The sequence below is a fragment of the Malaclemys terrapin genome, chromosome 23, assembly GCF_027887155.1.
Source record: "Malaclemys terrapin pileata isolate rMalTer1 chromosome 23, rMalTer1.hap1, whole genome shotgun sequence".
NCBI lineage: Eukaryota > Metazoa > Chordata > Testudines > Emydidae > Malaclemys > Malaclemys terrapin.
Window position 1 is genome coordinate 14,867,747 of NC_071527.1, and position 11,782 is coordinate 14,879,528.

General features: G+C 60.7%; 1 protein-coding gene across 1 annotated transcript; it reads left to right on the forward strand.

The window, feature by feature from the left end:
• The first annotated feature begins 4,493 nt into the window (after nt 1–4,493).
• C23H19orf67 (chromosome 23 C19orf67 homolog) lies at nt 4,494–9,571 on the forward strand. Its single transcript, XM_054012508.1, has 6 exons — nt 4,494–4,777; nt 6,576–6,720; nt 7,631–7,731; nt 8,095–8,292; nt 8,684–8,806; nt 9,382–9,571. The coding sequence occupies exons 1-6, from the start codon at nt 4,494–4,496 to the stop codon at nt 9,569–9,571; spliced, it is 1,041 nt and encodes a 346-aa protein (XP_053868483.1).
• Nucleotides 9,572–11,782: the final 2,211 nt, after the last annotated feature.

Genomic DNA, 11,782 nt, shown 5'->3' on the forward strand with positions numbered 1-11,782 from the left:
GCACAAACGCTCGGGGCCAGCTCTCCGGGGGTGCCCTAGACTGACACCAGCTGGGGATCATTGACGCCACTCGCACAATGCTAAGTTACCTCCACTGGGGCTCTGCCCCCCAGATGTGCTCTTGGGCCGGCGCTGCCAGCAACCAGCCACATGGCCGCATTCCTGGAGCAAGTGGCCAGAGCCCGTGGGGGCTGGGCAGAGGGGCCTTACCTTCCGCTAGTGTCTTGCCTCCAGACAGCTGAGCCCTGGAAGAGCTGCCCAGGATGTGGGGTGCACCTGCCTCCCCACCCACCACTGGGGGAAGCCCACGCAGGCCCTGAGCCCCCCTACTGCTGGGGGGTAGTGGCTGAGCTGGTCAGCCATGGACTGGTCCTGAAGGCTCATTCATAGCCATTGAGGAGAAGGGATCGTCGTGACCAGCTAGTCTGGCACCTGCATAGCCCAGAGCTCTCCATGCACCTGTTTCGGGCTGGTGTGGGGCACCTGGGGGCCCAGGCTGGGCTGGGCAGGGGTTTGCCCTCTCATGCATGTAACAGGCCCAGCGCGCCTGTACTCAGCTATTAACTCCCAATGCCGTGATCCCCAGAAGGGGCGTCTCATGGCACCCGTGCTGGCCCAGCGCTGCGGCCACCTGTCTCCGTCACATGCTGCCTCCTTGTGTCTCCTTCTGGCCTTGTCCTTAGCTCTTCCCTCAGCAGCAAGTGATAAAAGGCCCGATGCCGAGGTGATGGGCAGCGTGGTCTAAGCTAGCTCAGGGCTCAGAGGGAGGAGAAGAGAATCATGTTTCTTACAATGGTGCTGGGGGAAGGGACAATCAAGATCAGACCCCTGCTGTGGGTGCTGCGCAAACACAGAACAGCAGACATTGGGATGGCTTCGTTTGGAGCTGCACGGCCACCCCGCTGAGACGACTCTCGCTCCAAGGCTCTTGCAATCTAAATCGACACAACAAAGGTTAGGGGACAGGTGCAACCTACAAGCCCTGCCCACAGGGCTAAAATGATATGAGCCAGATGTTTGGGATAAAATGATCAACTCTTAACACACTGGCCATTTTGGGTGTCATTGTTAGGGACCAGAGTCAACACCAACCAAGATGGAGCACGGCTCACTCATCATTGTGATGAATCCATAACGGCTGGACTCTGGAATTCTGCAGAAATCAATGGAGAAGCCAGAGAAGAGACGAGCTGGCAGCCGAATAGCACCTCCTACTGGCTTAACCCTGAGCCACACACCACTGAATAAGGGGACATCCAGTATTGCCAACCCCAGGCATTTTAAGATCCCGAGTCAAATTGCAAGATTGGCCTAAAATGTCATGAGATTATTTTAAACAATAAACGGGGTGTTGGGTGTCAAATATATTTTCCATTCAAATGACTTTGTTCGACACACATTGGCTTTTTGATGAAAACCTGGAAAAAGCCTACAACAAAATTTTGCCCCAAACTTTAAAAACATATTTTAAATTTGTCCCCAGGAAAACAATTCTTTCCTGGCTTGTTCTAACCCAGGTCTCAGTTTATTCTGGTCTCTGAGTTCAGAGCCTGTTGGGATCGCATTGTATTAGTTAGTTAGTAGGTGTATTACGGTAATGCCTAGGCACCCCAGTCAGACCAAGACCTGGTGCTTGGTGCTGTACGTTATTTATTAGGTGTATTACAGTAGTGCCTAGGCACCCTAATCATGGGCCAGGAGCACACCGTGCCAGGTGCTGTACAAACACAGGCCAGGAAGACAGTCCCTGGCCCAAGGAGCGGCATCTCCCTGACCCCAGGACCTCCGCCTCCCCCATCCATCAAATGTCTCTGTGTCACCACACGGGGGCGCTAGAGCTGCTGAACCAAATGGTTGGGGGGAAATTTCCACATGGGCTAAATGGCGTTTCCCCCCAGTTGTGTGGTTTTAAACTCCCCAAGTTCACCTGAAGCGGATCCCCAGCAGGGGATGTTTTGTCCCAAACAATTAAACTTTGGCAAAGTTCTAAGCAGCTGAAAACGGAAACCTTGGGCAAAAACGTAGCTCCAGGCGGCGCTACTAGAGCTGTTCTGTTAGTGGAAAAACTGCGTCCACACGGGGTCTTTGCCCTGCTTTCGCTACAGGTCTGATCCAACTCCCAAGGAAATCAACAGCAAAACTCCCACCCACATCTAAACCGCTGGAGCTAAAGCAGGAGACCAGCTGTGTCTGGCTCAGGCTGGTCTGGCCCTTTAAAAAAGGTGGGTTTAGCCCACCCCCACCTGTAGTTAATTAGCTGCCCCCCCCCCTCGGTGATGGGTTCGAGAGTGGGGCAGCACAGAGCCTGAGATAAGAGGCCACCAAGCCAGGTGGTCAGAGAGACACAGCAGACCTGCAGGGAGCAGGTAGGGGCCTACAGAAGCTGGATCCTGGGGCAAGGGAAAGGATCAGTTTGCTTTGATTTCTCCTGCCCTGTTCTGGAGCATGAACCCCTTGCTGAAGAATGGGGCTGAACTCCTGCTACTGCTGGGGTGGGTTTATGTGTGCCCTGGTCCCACTGGCCTGCTGTAGGGCTGGGGTACCCCTCTCAGCCCTGGGTCTATATCAGTTTAGAGTCACCTAAGTCTCTGGCCTCAGTGTGGGGTATCTGGGGGGATTGAATGGGCTGTGCTATACAGGAGGCCAGCCTAGATGATGAAATAATCCCTTCTGGTGTCAACTCTATGAAACACCCATTCACGTATGGGGGTAAAAGGCTTTGCCGCAGAAACAAATCCCAGGACTCCAGCACCTGGGGCTTTATAGGGCAGAGCTGGCTCCTCTGGCAGAAAAATGTTCCTTGGATGAAATTGACGCTTTGGCAGGACTGGGTTGATGCAGCTGAAATGTTGAAGGGCCGGGGAGGGACCGAAGGAACCACTCAGATTCCTTGTTTGTAAATTAGTCTGGCTGAATATTTTATGTTATTTATTTATTGTGTACTTAAAATATATCAGCGTGGCCAGTGGCGATTTTTTTCACCATAACGGCAGGTGCTGCTCGACCCAGAGCAACAGCTAGAACAGATTCTAACTGTGCTTTAGGGACGAGTGTGATGCTTGTGGTTCTTTCCTGCATTTTGGGTCTCATGTGGAATGAAAACAAATCTGGTTTATTTCCGTGAAGTGGCAGTTCTGTCTCCTGCCCACGGCTCCTGTGGAGGGCTGTCAGGGACGCCCTGAGCACCCGCAAGGAGGGTCAGGGGGGGGGGCAGCCTTGGGGATGTCCCATTTTGTGCCCCCTCTGTGGGAGCTGCTCCCTGTCCCTGCCCCCACACGTGGTCTCTGGACAGGGGGTGACAATCCAGGCCCCTCAGTGCAGCTTCTGCAGAGGGGGAGGAGTGGGGTGCAGGGGGCATGATGGGGGGAGGCTGTAAGGCCTGGGGCCCCTAGCATTGGCAGGGAAATGGGGCCCTGCAGGGGTGGGGGGGCTGGCCCCCTTTGCAGACCCCCCCCCACTGATTTGCTCTTCTCTGCCCCGCTCTCTGCCTGCCAAGGCCCCGCCCCCTTGTTTGGGATGCCCGGGGCCCCGCCCCCTCCTTTGGCCCCGCCCCTCACGGAGGCGGTGGTTGGAAGTGGCCAGCGCGCGAGGCGCAGTAGGAGGAGCAGGTGAAGGGGAGGGGAACCAACCGTCACACGGCCCCGCCCCTCTCGCTTTGTCCCGCTCCAAAGCTACCTAGCCCCGCCCTGTGCCCCGCCCCCAAGATCATAGCCCCGCCCACCCTCCCTGCAGTGTGAACCCAGGTAGCTCCCCCCGCCCCCGTTACGCCGATGGGGAAACTGAGGCAATGAGGTTAACAATGTCTCAAGCAACCACTTACCTGGGGGGCCTGGTGGGAGATGCCCCCTCCCCCTGCCCAGTTCCTCACTGGGGCGCCTAGCCTGGAGCTGGGGCTGCTCCCACAATCGGGAACAGCCCCACCCAGCCCCCTGCAGGAGGTGGCCAAATGGGCCCTAACAGGGTTCCCCCGCTGCAGGGCCCTGGCCTTGGGGCTCCTGGGCACACCTGCCTGCAGCTGGGGGGCTTGTACCAAGGCCCCTTGCAGCTGCGATGGGGCACGGGGATGGGTTGGGGGGCAAGGGGGTTGGCAGCACCTCTGGGTGATCCTGAGACCTCTGGGCCTGAGCCCTCTCCCTTGGGGATTTTCTATAGCCAGGGCGAATCCGGATTGAGGGCACCTCTATCTGGAATGGGAGTGTCCGGACGGGGGGGCTAATCTGGTTTGAATTCGCCTTGTTAGCTAATTCAGATTAGCTTCCCCGTGTAGACAAGGCCTTCTCCCCTCGTCTCCACCCCCTAGAGTTGGCGCGCTCTTCACTGCCCTTGGGAGATGCATGGGGGACTGGCGGCATCAGGCTGGGGGGGCCAAGTAACCCGCTCTCCTGGCCGATCCCTTCAGGTAACGGCTGCTCCCCTGTGGGGGCAAAACCCACGGCCCCCTGCCCCGGCCTCAGCGGCTCCCTCTCTTGCAGACGCCGAGACGGGACCCCGGGATGGCAGGCAAGCAGGGGTACGGTGGCACCTTCTGCCCAGAGGGCTCTGCCAAGGCCCAGTGCTTCAGCCCTGGCAGCGTGACGAGCCTGTCTCCCTGCAGCCCGGACAGTAGCCTTTTCTCTTCGCCTGCGGCTGAAGCCCGCTGGCTGAGCTGCCCAGCGCCGCAGGCCGAGTCCCCGACCCACGAGAACCTCACGCTGGAAGAGCTGCTCACCCCCGTCACGGAGAAACTCAAGTACCTGCTGAAGAAGGCAGAAGATTTCCAGACATACCTGCTCTACAGGTGTGCAGGGGTGAAAGGGGGGCGCCTGGCACTGGAGGGGACTGGCATGAGGGGATGTGGGGGGGATGCCTGGCAGAGGGGAGGGCACCTAGTATGGGGGCAATGGGGAGAGAAGGGTGTATGGCAAAGAAGTGGGCCAACAGTGAACGGGGGGACAGCGGGGTAAGGGGGTTGGTACCAAGGGGGCAGTAGAGGTGGGGCAGTGGGGAGAGAAGGGGCTGGCATGGGAGGTAGAGGCGAGGGGAGGGGGAAGCCTGGCAAAGAGGGGGCAGTGGGGAGTGAGGGAGCTGGCAGCGGGAGGCAGAAGTGGGAGAGTGGGGTGAGGGGGAAGCCTGGCACAGAGGGAGCAGTGGGGAGAGATGGGGCTGGCAGGGGGGTAGGGGTGGTAGGAAATGTTAAGGCACAGGCCTGGCACAGAGGGGCAGTGGTGGAGGGCAGTGGGGAGAGAAGGGGCTGGCATGGGAGATAGAGGCGATGGGAGGGGGAAGCCTGGCGCAGAGGGGAGAGAAGGGACTGGCGTGGGGGATAAAGGTGGGGGAAGTAAGGGGAGGAGGAAGCCTGGCACAGAGAGGGCAGTGGGGAGAGAGGGAGCTGGCATGGGGGGCAGAGGTGGGGGGCAGGGTTAAAGGGAAGCCTGGCACAGAGGTGGCAGTGGTTGGGGCAGTGGGGAGAGACAGGGCTAGCATGAGGGCAGAGTTGGGGGGAGTGAGGTGAGGGGGAAGCCTGGCACAGAGGGGGCAGTGGGGAGTGAGGAGCTGACATGGGGGGCAGAGGTGGGGGGGCGGTGTTAAGGGGAAGCCTGGCACAGAGGGGCAGTGTAGGGGGGCAGTGGGAAGAGACAGGGCTGGCATGGGGGTAGAGGTGGGGAAAGTGGTGGGAGGGGAAGCCTGGCACAGAGGGGGCAGTGGGGAGTGAGGCGGCTAACGTGGGGCGGTGTTAAGGGGAAGCCTGGCACAGAGGGGCAGTGGTGGAGGGTAGTGGGGAGAGAGGGGGCTGGTGTGGGGGGGACGGATATGGGGGCAGCCTGGCAGCAGGGTGGTGGCAGCGGGCCAGTTCACCAGCCATCCCCGGGCAGCTCTGTGTGCTGAAGGGAGGGGTCCAGGTGGCGCTGAGCTGGGCAGAGCGGCCAATGCTGGCGAGGAGGCTGGGAACGCAGGGGAGGATGGACCTAGGATGGGTCGGAGCCCGCACTGGATCAGACAGTGCTGGGCAGGATTAATGCCCGACCAAGCGGGCACCCCCCTCACAGCATCTCTCAGCCAGTCTACCCTGCACAGCTCCCACTCTGGGCAGTGCCATGCTGGGATCCCAGCTGTTCTGCTGAGAAGCCAGGGGCTCATCTGGGTGGTACCCCACATGGTGGGGAGGCCGTGCCCCACCAGGGGTCTGCCCTCCAGGGGAAAAGGAGAATTCGCCGGTCACCTCTGATCTGACCCAGCTGGGAGTGGAGGTTCCAGGAGCCACCTTTGCCCGCTGGAAGAGGCCGGTCTGTATCAAACAGGAGCTGTGAGTGCCCAGCTCTCTGCCAGGGGACTTGTGGGCGCACTGAGCCCCAGGGCAGAATGGGGAGTGGTGTTGGTGCGGTACCCCCTTGGAGATGCAGAACTCAGATACCCAGGGCCAGGAGGGGGATGGTGAGGAGCCAAGGCCCTGCAGGGAGCAGTAGGGGGCGCTCTCATCTTGCAGTCACTGCTGACCCACATGCCCCAGCCTGGCGCTGGTGGGAGCTCTCTGCTTGCCGTCGGTGCCAACAAGCCTCTTCTGGTCCCTTGTGACTGGGTGCCCGCTTCCTTTCCAGCAGGGACAGGATGCAGAAGGAGCAGTTTGCCAAGGCCGTGCCCACCTTCCTGCAGATGTGCCAGCCCTACTTCGAATACCTGGAGTCCACCGCCCGCAGCTACAACTCCAGCCTGGGCGGCCTGCAGGCGTCCGTGCGCAAGAGGGTGAGTGGGCTGGGGGTCGGGGGGGATCACAGATGCCTGCATGAGGGTTTGGGGTGGGAGTGGGGTGCATCTGCCCCGCATCAGGAGCAAAAGGTCACCTGTCTTCTCTACTCTCCTGTTAAAGGTGTCGGATGGGGTGGAGGAGGCTGGGAGTCAGAACTCCTGGGTTTTACCCCCAGCTCTGGGAGGGGAGCAGAGTCTAGTGGTTAGAGCAGGGGCACGGGGAGTCAGGACCCCCAGCTCAGAGCTAACTGATGTACCTTTGAGTACAGGCTCCAGGAGCAGAACGGAAGGCTAAGGGTGATGTACTAGGCCAGAGGGTGTGGGGCAGTGGTGGTGGTGGGGGCATTGTGCAGGGCGGGGGCTAGGGGTTCAAGTGGGGGCTAGGTAGCTGGGCATAGTGTGGGGCGTGGCTGGGGAGGGATGGGGCAGGGCTCAGCTGGGGTGTCGACTGGATCACTGGGTCCAGCCCCGTTGAAGGTCCTCACTAACGAAATGGGGGAGGGGCTCCAGCGAATAGTACCTGTCCTCTAGCCAGGCTCTGTTGGGGGGCAGAAGGAGCTAGGTTACCAGCCCGCCCTAGACACGCTGGGCAGGGATGCCTGGAGGCCGGTGGCTGGCAGGACCCAGGAAGCTGCCATCGGGCTCAGTGACTAGACGAGGGGTGGCAGCCCACCTGGGGGTAAGACCAGGAAGGGGACTGGGCTGCCCATCCCGGGAAGGCTTCCTTGTGACTCCTCCTGCCCCTCGCCCCGGCATCAGGGCAGCCCCGACACCCAAGCTGTTGATTGTGACTGAATGCTGACTCTTAGGGTCCCTCCCTGCCTGGCGCTGGGGGACACCCTCCCCCCGGGGTCCTGCCCCAGTGCCAGGCCCACGCCCAGAGGCTCCCGGTCTCTCTCCCCTGCAGCTGCTGGAGATCTCAGAGCAGCTGGCGTTACGGCTGGAGCAGCTGGTGCTGATGTACGCCTCCTTCAGCTTCGTCTCCCTGGAGGACACCGACCCCTTCAAGTATGTGAGGGTGGGGGCTCAGCAGGGGGCGCTCTCCCTTCGCAGTCAGCACAGAGCCCTGTACGTCATTAGGGGGCACTGTACTGCAGGGAGCAGGGTGGGGACCCAGCTTGGGGCACTCTCCCCTGGCAGTCAGTGCTGACCCCAATGCCCCAGTGTGGCACTAGGGGGCGCTGTGCTGCAGGAGCAGGGTGGGGGGCTCAGTAGGAGGGGCTCTTCCTTCGCAGTCAGCCCCAATGCCCCTATGCAGTGCTAGGGGGCACTATGCTACAGGGTGGCCGAGGATGCCAGCCCCTCCACGGCTCCCCCCGGTGGAGAGGGGGCTTTTACCCCATCTGTTTGGTTTTTCTCCCCCTCCCCCAGCGTCTCATGTTTCTTCTGCGGCCGCTTCTGGCTCAGCGAGTGGCGCCAGCTCTCTGTCTTCCGCTTCTGCATCTCCGCACCCTACACGGCCGCCCGCCTGCCCCGCAACCTCTACAAGAAGATGCGCTGGAACCTGGACGTTCTGGAGGAAGGGGCGGGCGCCGGGGGGGGGCGGCGCCGGGGGCACCGCACCGAGTAGTGAGCTGCTGGGCCCTGGGAGTGGGGCCTGGGCCCGAGGGAGATTTGATGTTGAGCTGCAGTGATTCACTGAGCCCCGGGTTAGGGGGCAACCCCACCCGCCATCCCTTCCTGCCTCGTTGGCAGGGACCTAGGGGTGTCTGTGGTGGGAGCGCAGCAGGGAGCTCAGGTGTAGATGGAGGAGATGGAGGGGTTCACCTGGCCTCCCATTGGGCACTGCGTGCCCCTCCAACTGGCACCCCTTCCCTCTGCTAGGCATCTCCCCCGATCCCCAATTTACTCCTGCTCCCTGCAGGGTCCTCCTCAGCCCTGCTGCCCCAGGTCATCTCCCAGGGGGGCCATTGCCCCAGTCCGACCCCTCCCCGACTGTCGCCCCCGAATTTTGTTGCAGCTACTTCCTGTGCTTCCGGGACACGGGCAGGGAGAATGCCGTCAAGATGCAGAAGCTCTGGTCCATCGGGCGCTGGGTGCCCCTGGACCCCGATGCAGAGCACTCCTCCGACGTCCTGCAGTGGTGAGTGCCGGGGTGTGGGCCAGGGGGCTGTGGGGCAGGGAGGGAGTTCCCGGCTGCAGCAGTGAGAGGTGGGGAGCTGCTATGGGGGGCGGGGGGGTTGGTGTCAGTCCCAGTGACGTGGTCCAGCCCAGCTGACCCCACATCCCTGTGACCCTGTCTCCATCCGAGACCCTCCCTACGGAGGCAGCACCCAAACCCATCCAGCTGCAGGCACCGCGGGGTGAGCCTTGAGTAACCCTGGACCAGGGAACAGAGAGTAGCGCCCCCTCCTGCCAGGGCTGACACAGGGGGCCCGGGGTTGGGGCGGGAGTCTGGCAGCCAGGTGGGTGAGGGGCAGCCGGGAGGGCTCAGGAGACAGGGAGGGGCGGGGAGAGCAGTGGCTGGGTGGATCGGAGCAAGGACAAGCTGGGTGCTCTGACTGGGTTGGGCGCCTCTGGTGGTGGGTGGGTGTGGTCCTGGCAGGATGTGGGGGCCCGGCTGGATCAGGGCGGGGCGCGCGTTGGCTGGGCGCCGGCTGGGCTGGGCGCCCCTGGGCCTGGGCAGAGGCTGTAACGTGCCCCTCGCTCTCCTTGCAGGGTGCTGTGCCCGCAGCCCACGGGTGACTTCCAGCCACTGCTGACAATCGGTTTCGAGGAGCCCTCACACACCCTGGCCACCGACCTGCTGGTGCAGATCCTGAGCTCCCCGGCCTGCACGCCCCTCCCCTGCCCTGGCGCCAGCAGGGAGCCCGTACACTGGGGCAGCCCGGGGGGGCAGGGACAGTAGCACAGCCCCTGTGTGGCTTCCTGAGGTGCAGGGGGCAAGTGCTGGCTACTTGCCTCCTGCTGGGCCCCTCATCCTGGCGTCAGGGCAGGCCTGACACCCAAACAGGCCCATTGTATTTTAACTGACCACTGGCTCTTTTAAAACTCCTCTGATTCTAGGCCCAGGAGGCTCGTTCGCCTTAGCGAGGGGAGGCGGCTCAGCCCTGACTCCCCCTCCCACCCCCACCCCTTGGGGCTGGAGGGCAGGCCGGGGACCTGTCTCTGCAGAGTTCACCCCACCGCTTCTAGGAGGGTTGATGCCCTGGGAGGGGTGGGGCCCCAGTTGGGTAGTGGGGGTAAACGAGAAGAGGGTTGGGGCTGCTGGTCCATAAACCCTCCCCTGAAGAAGCCCCAGCCAGGGGCTGGATCCCTGCTGTTAATGGAGAACAGGGGGTCTCCACAGGCTCCCCTGATCTGTGGGCATAATCCCACCCCAGGCCCCATCTGCCGGGGTTTCATCTCGCCCCCCCCTCCCGCCCCCCGGTTCCTCAAACTTGCTGGGCACTGAGAATTTCCCCTCCCCTCCCCTCCCCCCCCCCCCGGCAATGTGCACAGAACACCATGGGGTCCCCTCCCCCACCCGAATTTGAGCTGGAGGCCCCGTCTCCCCCAATCTCCACAGAGCCCTGTGTAGGGGCTCCCCCTTCCCCCAACCCAAGTGCAATTCTTATTTATAAGCTTGTGTTTTTGCAATAAAAGTTTGGTTCTTGGCACCGGGAAGGCTGCTGGGCTGACTGGCTCGGGGCGGGGGCGGGTCTGGCGGCGTGGGGGGAGAAGGCTTGAAGCGGCACAGCCTAGTGGATGGAGCACTAGATGGGGACTCTGCAGACCTGGGCTCCATTCCCACCTCTGCCACTGAACTGCTGAGTGATCTTGGGCAAGTCTCATCCCCTCCCTGCGCCTTAGTTTCTCCATCTACAGCACAGGAATAATGAGACTGGGCCCCTGTGTGCCGTGCTTTGAGATCTACGGCTGGGAAGCGCTAGGTAAGAGATGGATGATGCTATTATTCTGGGGTAGCTGGGAGAGTGGGCCCAGCGCCCCCCGTTGGGAACACCCGGATGGCCTCTGAGCGGAGGTGCATGGTGGGGCCAGGATGTCTTGTATGGGCCCATCCAGCAGCTCCCTAGCTATAGGGGAGCTTGTCCCGTCTGCCCCACCAATGACAACGAAGAGCCCCCACCCAGAGCTGAGGGGCCCAGCCTGGCACTGGGGGTTGCCACATGCCAGGGCAGACAAGGCCTAAGCCAAAGGGCCTGGCTGGATCCTTATCCTGGTTACTCCAGAGTCACGCCGAGGCAACTGCACCGAGCTGCTGCTCTGTATTCATGGCCTTCAGCATGCCCATGACCGCAGCATGGTGAGGGTGTGCTGGGGAGGATCGGAACTAGAGCTGTGACGTTTTTCATCCTTTGCATTTTTTGTGCTGGAAAAAAAAAATGGTGATGCAGGGAGAATCAGAGAAAATCCAAATGTTTCCTTGGGGTTTTGTAATGAAGGAAATTTTGAACAAAAAAAAGAAAAAAATCAAAATGGAAGCGTTGCCTTTGACACGAAACCAGACTTTTTTAGCCAAAAACGTTGGTACATTAGAGTTGCCATCCTGGGTCAGCCCAATGGTCCGTCTGGCCCAGTGACCTGTCTCTGGCAGTGGCTTCACGGGGCGTGTACAGGACAGGGCAATTGTGGGGTGATCCATCCCTGTCTTCCCCTCCTAGCTTTTGGCAGTCAGAGTCTTAGGGTCACCATGAGCATGGGGTTGCGTCCCTAACTATCTTGGCTAACAGCCATTGATAGATCTAATCTCCAGGAATTTATCTACTCCTGTTTTGAGACCTGTTATACTTTTGGCCTTCACGACGTCCCCTGGCAATGAGTTCCCCAGGTTAACAGTGCGTTGTGTGGAAAAAGTGCTTCCTCTTGTTTGTATGAAGCTTGCTGCCTGTCTGTTTCATCGGGTAACCACTGGTTTTTGTAGCATGTGAAGGAGTAACACTTGTCCACACTATTCGTGATTTTATATTCTCCCCCCCACCCCCCCGCCGGCCATGTTGTCTAATTTCCAAGCTGGACTGCCCCAATCTTTTTAGTTTCCTCTCCTAAGGAAGCCATTCCATACCCTTGACCGTCTTTGTTGCCCTTCCCTGAACCTTTTCCAGTTCCACCATATCCT

Bases quoted from the DNA above. Each gene is read 5' to 3' on its own strand.
- C23H19orf67 (XM_054012508.1), top strand. From the start codon at position 4,494: ATGGCAGGCAAGCAGGGGTACGGTGGCACCTTCTGCCCAGAGGGCTCT. The intron at 4,778-6,575 runs GTGTGCAGGGGT...CTTCCTTTCCAG, and splicing joins CAGACATACCTGCTCTACAG to CAGGGACAGGATGCAGAAGG. The intron at 8,293-8,683 runs GTGAGCTGCTGG...ATTTTGTTGCAG, and splicing joins CGGGGGCACCGCACCGAGTA to CTACTTCCTGTGCTTCCGGG.